Raw genomic sequence first — 7,824 nt, 5'->3', positions numbered from 1 at the left:
ACTTTTGCCTCTCTTTGTACTCCTAGAACTTAACACAGTTCGTGACTATAGTAAGCACTTAAAAAATGCCTATCTACTGACTAATTGGTAGTAGTAAAAGCCAGATAGAATACGTTGCTTTAAGGCTCACAAAAGCCCTTTCCATAGTACACTTGTAAGATAGAATGTGTAAATATTGTATCTCCCTTTACAGATAAAGAAACTGAACAGCCAGAGAGATTAAGTGACTTGCTAATAATAACAATAATAATTAACATTTCTATAGAACTTAAAGGTTTGCAAAGTGCTTTCCGTAAATGATCTCATTGGATTCTCACACTAACCCTGTGAGGTAAGTATGGTTATTACCTCCATCTTACACATAAGGAAACTAAGACTTGTAGATACATCTAGTTAAGATTCTTTTTTTATTTTTAAAATTTCTTTCCTTAATAGTATTTTTTTTTCCAATTACATGTAAAGGTAGTCTTTAACATTCATTTTTGTAAAATTTTGAGTTTCAAATTTTTCTCCCTCCCCTCCCACTCTCCAAGACAACAATCAATCTGATATAGGTTATATATGCACAATCAGGTTAAACATATTTCCACAATTATTCATGTTGTGAAAGAAGAATCAGAACAAAAGAGAAAAACCACGAGAAAGAAAAAACAACAAAAAAGAGAAAACAGTCTGCATTCAGACTCCATAGTACTTTCTCTGGATGTGGACAGCATTTTTCTTCAATAGTCTTTTGGAATTGTCTTAGATCATTGTATTGCTGAGAATAGCTAAGTCCATCAAAGTTGGTCATCAAACAATGTTGCTGTTACTGCGTACAGTGTTTGCTTGGTTCTGCTCACTTCAATCAGCATCAGTTCATATAAGTCTTTCCAGGTTTTTTTGAAGTCCGCCATTTCTTACAACACAACAGTATTCAATTACATTCATATACTGGAACTGGTTCATCCATTCCCCAATTGATGGGCTTCCCCTCAAGTTCCAATTCTTTGCCACCACAAAAGAGCTGCTATAAATGTTTTTGTACACGTGGGTTCTTTCCCCTTTTTTATGATCTCTTTGGGGTACAGACCTCATCTAATAAGTAACCTGGTTCTTCTGATTTCAAATCCAGCACTCTATACATTACATCAGGCTATATCTCAAACTCTAAAACCTACTAATGCCTTCCTCCTTGCAACTGGACTCCAAAGGAAATTAAAACCTCAGGTGGTCTAGACAGATAAAGAGGAGATGCCAAAAGTCTGACCTGACCCAAAGAAAGAGCCCTAAGGGAGGGAGGAAAGACTCTACTCAACCAGGAAGCTGGTGAGGAACTAAAGCCTTGGGCCTGGGGGATGCACCCTCCCTATTGCCAAAGGATACTTTGTTATTGTTAGTCCTTGGTTCTCAAAGAGGTCCAACGATGTCAGGAGGGTGCTGTCTTGGCTTTTAAGTGAATTGGATTTAAGTGAGGCAGGGCTGTACAAAGTCATCAGCTTCACTCTCTCCTCCAGAGCCATCAGAGTCCAGTGGCAAGACATAGGTCAGGACAACTGATGATGGCCCCCCCCAAGGACATACAAGAGGAAGATTCTACTGTGTCTCTAACCCATAGTTGATGCTTTGCCTCTCTCTGCCCTCCCATGGAAGCCCCCTCAGATCTTACATAACATTTTGTCTTGGACCTCTCTAATGTGTTTACCATATACATTGTATATACATTATTTCTGGTAGACTATAAGCTCCAAGAGGGGCAACTTCGTAAATCTAAGGACCTTCTATAAATGAGTTCCTGTTACCACTACTTCCCTCCCCTCAACACCTAAAAATGTTCTGCATGCAGAATTTAATAATCATTTATTGAGTGAATATACGTACGAATGAATGGGGCAGCAGCTCCCTGTGCCACTCCCCCACCCCCACCCCATGACCCTTTTCCACCTCTCTGGGCTGAGCTGACTTAACTTTGCCTTGTTTCTCCACCCCACTCCTCCTCCCTCCCTTCTCCCCGCCTCAATCCCCCACCTCATTTCAAGTTGCTTCCCCATGCCGAAGTCCTGGAGGCCCCTCCACCCTAGCCCATTCTGCCCTCTTCCTGCTTGTTAAACCTGGTTCCAGCTGATCCCACTGGGTGGGGTGTTGAATGTTGACTGAGAACCAGGAAGGCGCTGGCACCAGGGACAGAATACACAGAGGCCAGGACTGGTCCAGCCCTGGGAGTTTAATTCCTCTATCAGGGACTGTGGAGATGGAGTGGAAACAGCTGAGTGGCCACATTCCAAAGGCTTGGTGGGGGGAAATGATTAACTTTAATCTTTGTCAATCAATATTTATTAACTGTTCAGAGAGTGGGAGGGGAAATATCCTGGTTTCTTGCTTCCCTTCCTGCAGAGAATTCTTCATTTAAGACTAGAGGAACTAAGAGCAATAGGACATTAATTCCACTCTGGCCAGAGTGAAACCCCAGAGGAAACAGAACATCTCAGGAAAGGGACCCATTAATGTTGAGGCAGACCAGTCACGGTGTAAAAGCTGAACAAGATCTGTCTCACTCTTCTCCCCTACCTCCAACCCCACCCGCCCCCACTCGATTACCATCTGCTGGAGAAATTGCAAAATGTTATGGAACAGTAGTTGGAGGGGAGAGGAGGGGGGATTTGGATGGGGGAAGGAAGAGCTCCGAAGAATAATCTTTAGTGTCTTTCAACCTGTCCTTTCCCTGTCTCTCCTCCTAGTAAAACAAGTTCCCAGAAGTGATCCTAGTGTCAGGTCATTTACACTGTAGTATGAATTGAAGCCCAAGTGGTACCTCCCCCAGGATGCAGCTGCATCTAAAGGCCCTAATTGCATAAAGATTTTTATGAATTGTTAAGGGAACTTCTGGCAGCACCAAGCAGGTGGAGGGGCCCTTGGGAAACTCCTGAAATTATAGGCAGATAACTGCTTATTGACAGAGACAGACCTGGAATAGACAGCCACAAATTAATCCCAATTAAATCCACAGGGGCTGGGCACATAGTGAGCCCATGGGGAAATCAGAGAACATGACAGAATGATAGCCAGAGGACCTAGCTTCAAGTCCCCATTCCAATGCTTACTATCTATGTGACCTTGAGTTCCTTAACTGAGCCCTGGTTTCTTCTTCCTCTGTAAAGTGAGGTGGCACCTCAGGTTTTCTCTGGCTCTAAATCTATGGCCCTCTGAGTTCTGACCATCAGAAATAACCCAAATCTGGGCAAATAAGTTGTAAGGACACCAATTTTACTTTCCTGAAATATGATGGCCTAAAATTAGCTGAGGCAGCAAAAGGACAAAACAGGTTTGGCTGTATCTCAGGACAGAACTTCAAGAAAGATGAGGAGATGTAAGAAGAGTTGGAGCCAGAGAATCTATCTTGCTTCTTCCTATGGATGATAAGTGAACTCCAAAACAGATCAGAAAACACACCACTTTCAAAAAAAATCATTCCAGTGTGACAGCGGTGAGATCATTGGACCTGGAGTGAGGCAACCTGGGGTGGAATCCTGGCCCAGTGACATAAACGTAACTAGCTTGTTGACCATGGGTGAGTTAACAAATGTCTCTGAGCCTGTTTTCCTAGTCCAGAAAATGGGGAATAACACTTGGACTATCTCCTTCCTCACTGAGTGATGTGGAAAGGACTGTGAACTTCAAAGCTGTTTAAATGTGAATAACTCCTATCGTGAGTCTCCACTAGGAATCTTTGATTTGCCTTTTGGGGTCAGGGTCAAACATATGAACTCCCCAATTTGACCCACCCTCCACACATTTACCCCTGGCCAATAAAACTTCAGCGGCTCCCTATTACTCCGAGATCAAACATAAACTTGCATGATTTTCAAATGGCCCCAACTCTTCTTTCCAGTTTTCTTATACATAACTCTCCCTACAAGAACTATGATCCAGCCAAACTGGCCTTTCTATTATCACTCATACGTAACACTCCATCTCTGTTCTTTTGTACCGGCTGTTGGCCGATAGTACCTCAAAAACTCACCCTCCTCACTTTGGCCTGAGAATCCCTAGATTCCTTCAAGAATCAATTGCACTTGTCTTCTCAACGGAGGGCAGGGGGTGGGGAGGGGAGAGAGAATTTAAAGTTTTAAAAATTAATATTAAAAATTGTTTTGTAAAATACTAAATAAAAGCTAAAAAAATCAGTTGCACTGGCATCTTCTAAATGCAGCCTTCCTCAACACCCCAGCTGCTGTGTTCCCCATTATCTTGTATCTATTTTGCATGTACCTATATTTGTCTATTTTTCTCCCTCATAAAATTTAAGATTCTTAAGGGCAGGGAAACTTTCACATTTCTCTTTGTACATCTAGCACCTAGCATAATTGGCATGTTTCTTACTTGATGTGATACACAGGGAACTCTGTGAGAAGACCCCCTCAACCTGCTTGGCAGTGCAGTCTCATGGACTGGCCCTATGCCTGGGGAACTGAGAGGTCAGGTGCCTTGCTCTGAGTCACACAGCTAATAATATTAGGACTTGAAGCCACGTTTTCCTGGCTCCAAGGCAGTCTCACTGTCCTCTCTACACCAGTGGTAACAAATTAAATTAGAAACTGGAGGGCTACTGATCCCTCCATAAAAATCCTTGTGTGTACATACTGACTTCATCTAAAATTTTAATATTATCTAGGTTTTATTGTGTTTTTATTTATTTTGTTAAACATCTCCCAATTACATTTTAATCTGATTCCTGCTACACTGGGGAGTGCTGTGGGTCGCATGCTTTGTGTTTGACGTCTCTGCTCAACGCTACAAAGGCAGTGGGTGGGTCTTAACGAGAAAAGAATGCTTTGACTTAGTCTCAGTTCTTCAGTCTCTCAGGACAAGAAAGTCACTCCAGAGTCCAGTAAAATCCTCATTCAGAGACTCTTCCAGGACTGCATGGCCAGATGTGACAGGGAAGGACAAGAAAGTCTGGATGTGAAAGCCGTAAGAGACAATGACAAAAGTAATCTGCTAGAAAACAGTCCTGTGGCCTGTGCCCAAAACAATGTGAGCTTCTTGAGGAAAGGAATTGTTTGGGTTTTTATTTTCTTAACTTTTTCTCCCCAATACCTAGAATAGTGCCTGGTATATAATAAGAGCATAATAGATATTTGATTGAATCAAAGGACACGGAGGCATTATAAACAGAATTCACTGCCCTCATTCTACAGTCATCCCAGAATACTAGTGATCACAGACTCCTGCCCCCACAACTTCCCAGAAAATCAATTAAAAATTGTCCAGAGCTGCAGACCTTGGTTTAGTCCAACTACACCAGGGAGATCTCTAGGCAACAGGGAGTCCAGTCTTGAGGTGCCAAAAAATCTTGGTTCAGGGAAAAAGGAGAATGACACCTCAAGGCTGCAGACTCTTTGCCTAATGCCCCCCAGAGCTCCCAGGAGGTCAGTTAACCAGCTGGAGCCTGGAGGCATGCTCACTTTCTCACTAGCTCTTGGTTTCACCTTGAGCTGAAATCCAGGCAGAACTTTAGCAGTGGACATGCACAGGAGGAGAAGGAAGAAAAAAGGCCAAAGGGGTAAGAGGGTGGGGAACAATGAAAGAGAACGAGAGAATTTCTTACGTGTGACATTTATCCCTTACTGCTTAGAAAAAGAAAGATTCACATCTGCTAAAACTGGAGAGAAACTGCAGAATTAAATGTAATTGATTTTTAATCACTGCACTGTTTAAGAGAGCTGTCTGGGTGGTTCATAATGAGATGCTATGGGAGATTCAAATCCACCTGGCTAGGGAAGACAAAAGCAATGACTAAAATCCTCTTGGCCAGACAAAAAGCTTCTTTAAAGTGTCTTCTTTTAGAGCAAGGCTTTTTGAGTTTCTTCTACTTAATATCTATATTTTCATAGGTCCCTTGTCTTGGGGACAATTTAGAGGGCAACTACCCCTAAAATTCCCTACATTTAACCTTAGCTGAGGAAATTTGTGGGTCCCTCAATTTGAGAATTAAATGAAGCAATACACCTGGGAGTGGTAGATGAACCACTGGCTGGGGTATCAGAAGCACCTTTATTTTGACAGGGCCTTGGTAGCTCTCTGGAAATGAAAGAATCTGGGCGGTAAAGTTTTGTCCTTGGGCCACTTAGCTCAGCTCCTCTTCCCAGACTTCTCCCTAGTGGCTAGCGGTCTGATGGGTCTTAGCAATTAGAGTCATGACTAAAGGACTATTTCATATTTACCTCCAAGGGAAGAAAACCTCATCTGGATGCAGATGCAATATTTTCACTTTCAAAAAGTTGCCACAAACCCTAAGGAGGACTGAGCTACCTTTCTCATTTTCCTTTCTTCATTAAATTGAAAAAGTGTCAAACACCCATTCACTGACAACACTGCTTTGGAGAGAAATGTACTAGACCAGAGATGATCCACTGAAGGATCACTGCCTTAGCCTTTCCCTCCCCATCCTCCTCCTTCCTCTTAGTGAAGTGGGACAAGTGCCACTCATCCAGATTCCCAGCCTTGCCCAGCTAAAACACACCAGGAAGAAGGGGAGTTCCCCGGACCTGAGGGCCAAACTCTGCACAATGTAAACAGATAGTCACTGCTACAAATTCCCCGTTTTTATCTTTATTGTAAATTACTTCTAGGATCAAGGTCTCCTATTAGAATGTATTGCTTTTTATTTTCTCATAATGATTTCAAATAAATCACTTCAACACAAAAGTCCATCCCCTCCAAAGCACTCTGGTCAGTGAGCCCCTGAGCAGAGAGGAACAAGGGTGGAGGGCAAGAACTCCTATCAGTATTACGGATTCTGGTCGTTGGGGTCACATTTAAGCATGACTTTTAACCCTATTCCCTTACTGGATAATTCAAAAGCCTCTTGAGCCTTTTCCAGAGGAAACCTGTGGGTGACTAAGGGCTTGACATTCACCAACTTGGATGCAAGCATCGAGATTGCCATGGGCCATCTAGGGAGAAAAAAACACACACAACAATTAGACACACCCTGCAAGCATGGTCCAGGCCTCAAACACAATCACTAGCCTGCCCACATGGCTAACAAGTGACAGAGTTGGGGTTCAAAATTGAGTCCTTGAGGCAATACTTTGTCTGCCCTACATCAGAGCTGTCTGTTCTCTTGCCTGAAACCACTGCTCCCCTGTCCAGAAATGGACCATCTGAGGGTGGCAAGGAAGGCTAAAAACTGACAAGGTAGAGATGTCTCGTGCCAGCTGTTTCAGCATCAATGACAGGTCCTGACAAATGACTTAAGAGTTTTCTAAAGCTATTGCTTTCCTACCCCACGCCTCTCCCACCTCCAGCCTGGGGTCGGAAGAGCCAGGCAGATGCAGGAAATCAGTCAATTAGCATTTATTAAATACCTACTATGTGCAAGGCACTGTGCTAAGTGCTAGAAAGAATGATGGATTTTGAGTCCAAGGACCTGGGTTCCAATTCTGACTCTGCCACTTATTACCTGAGTAACTTGGGGTTAATACATCCCTCCATATCTCTGAAGTCCTCATTTCCATATATGTAAAAGAAGGGATTCGACTAGATGACTTCTAAGGTCCCTTCCTGCTCTAAACTGATGATTAAATGATCTTGATTACCTCTGAGCTCCATTCCAGCTCTAAGCCTACAAGCTTACAAGGAAGCAGCAAAAGCAAATGATGACAAAAGAATCTCCAACGCGACTGGCTCAACAGAACAGGGAGCAGGGAAAAACCAGACCTGAGATGACACAGTCAGCAGCCACGTGACCTGACTACCCCAGGGCTGCCTGCATCCTCGTAAAAGTCACTACAAGACCGGATCACACGAACACAGACTATCAGTTATCGAGTCCCATCTCCT

General features: G+C 43.2%; 1 protein-coding gene across 1 annotated transcript in view; it reads right to left on the bottom strand.

Annotated features, from left to right (window-relative positions):
• Positions 1-6,569: 6,569 nt before the first annotated feature.
• Positions 6,570-7,824, bottom strand: part of SORD (sorbitol dehydrogenase) — a 68,026-nt gene continuing 66,771 nt past the window's right edge. Inside the window, 1 exon segment of the mRNA XM_036736694.1 lies at positions 6,570-6,935. Within this exon segment, the coding sequence (XP_036592589.1) occupies positions 6,770-6,935 (166 nt within the window). The 3' untranslated portion in view covers positions 6,570-6,769.

Source organism: Trichosurus vulpecula, chromosome 8, assembly GCF_011100635.1.
Source record: "Trichosurus vulpecula isolate mTriVul1 chromosome 8, mTriVul1.pri, whole genome shotgun sequence".
In the NCBI taxonomy this organism is placed as follows: Eukaryota; Metazoa; Chordata; class Mammalia; order Diprotodontia; family Phalangeridae; genus Trichosurus; species Trichosurus vulpecula.
The sequence above is the reverse complement of the archived record's forward strand: the minus strand, read 5'-3'. Positions and strand labels throughout refer to the sequence as shown.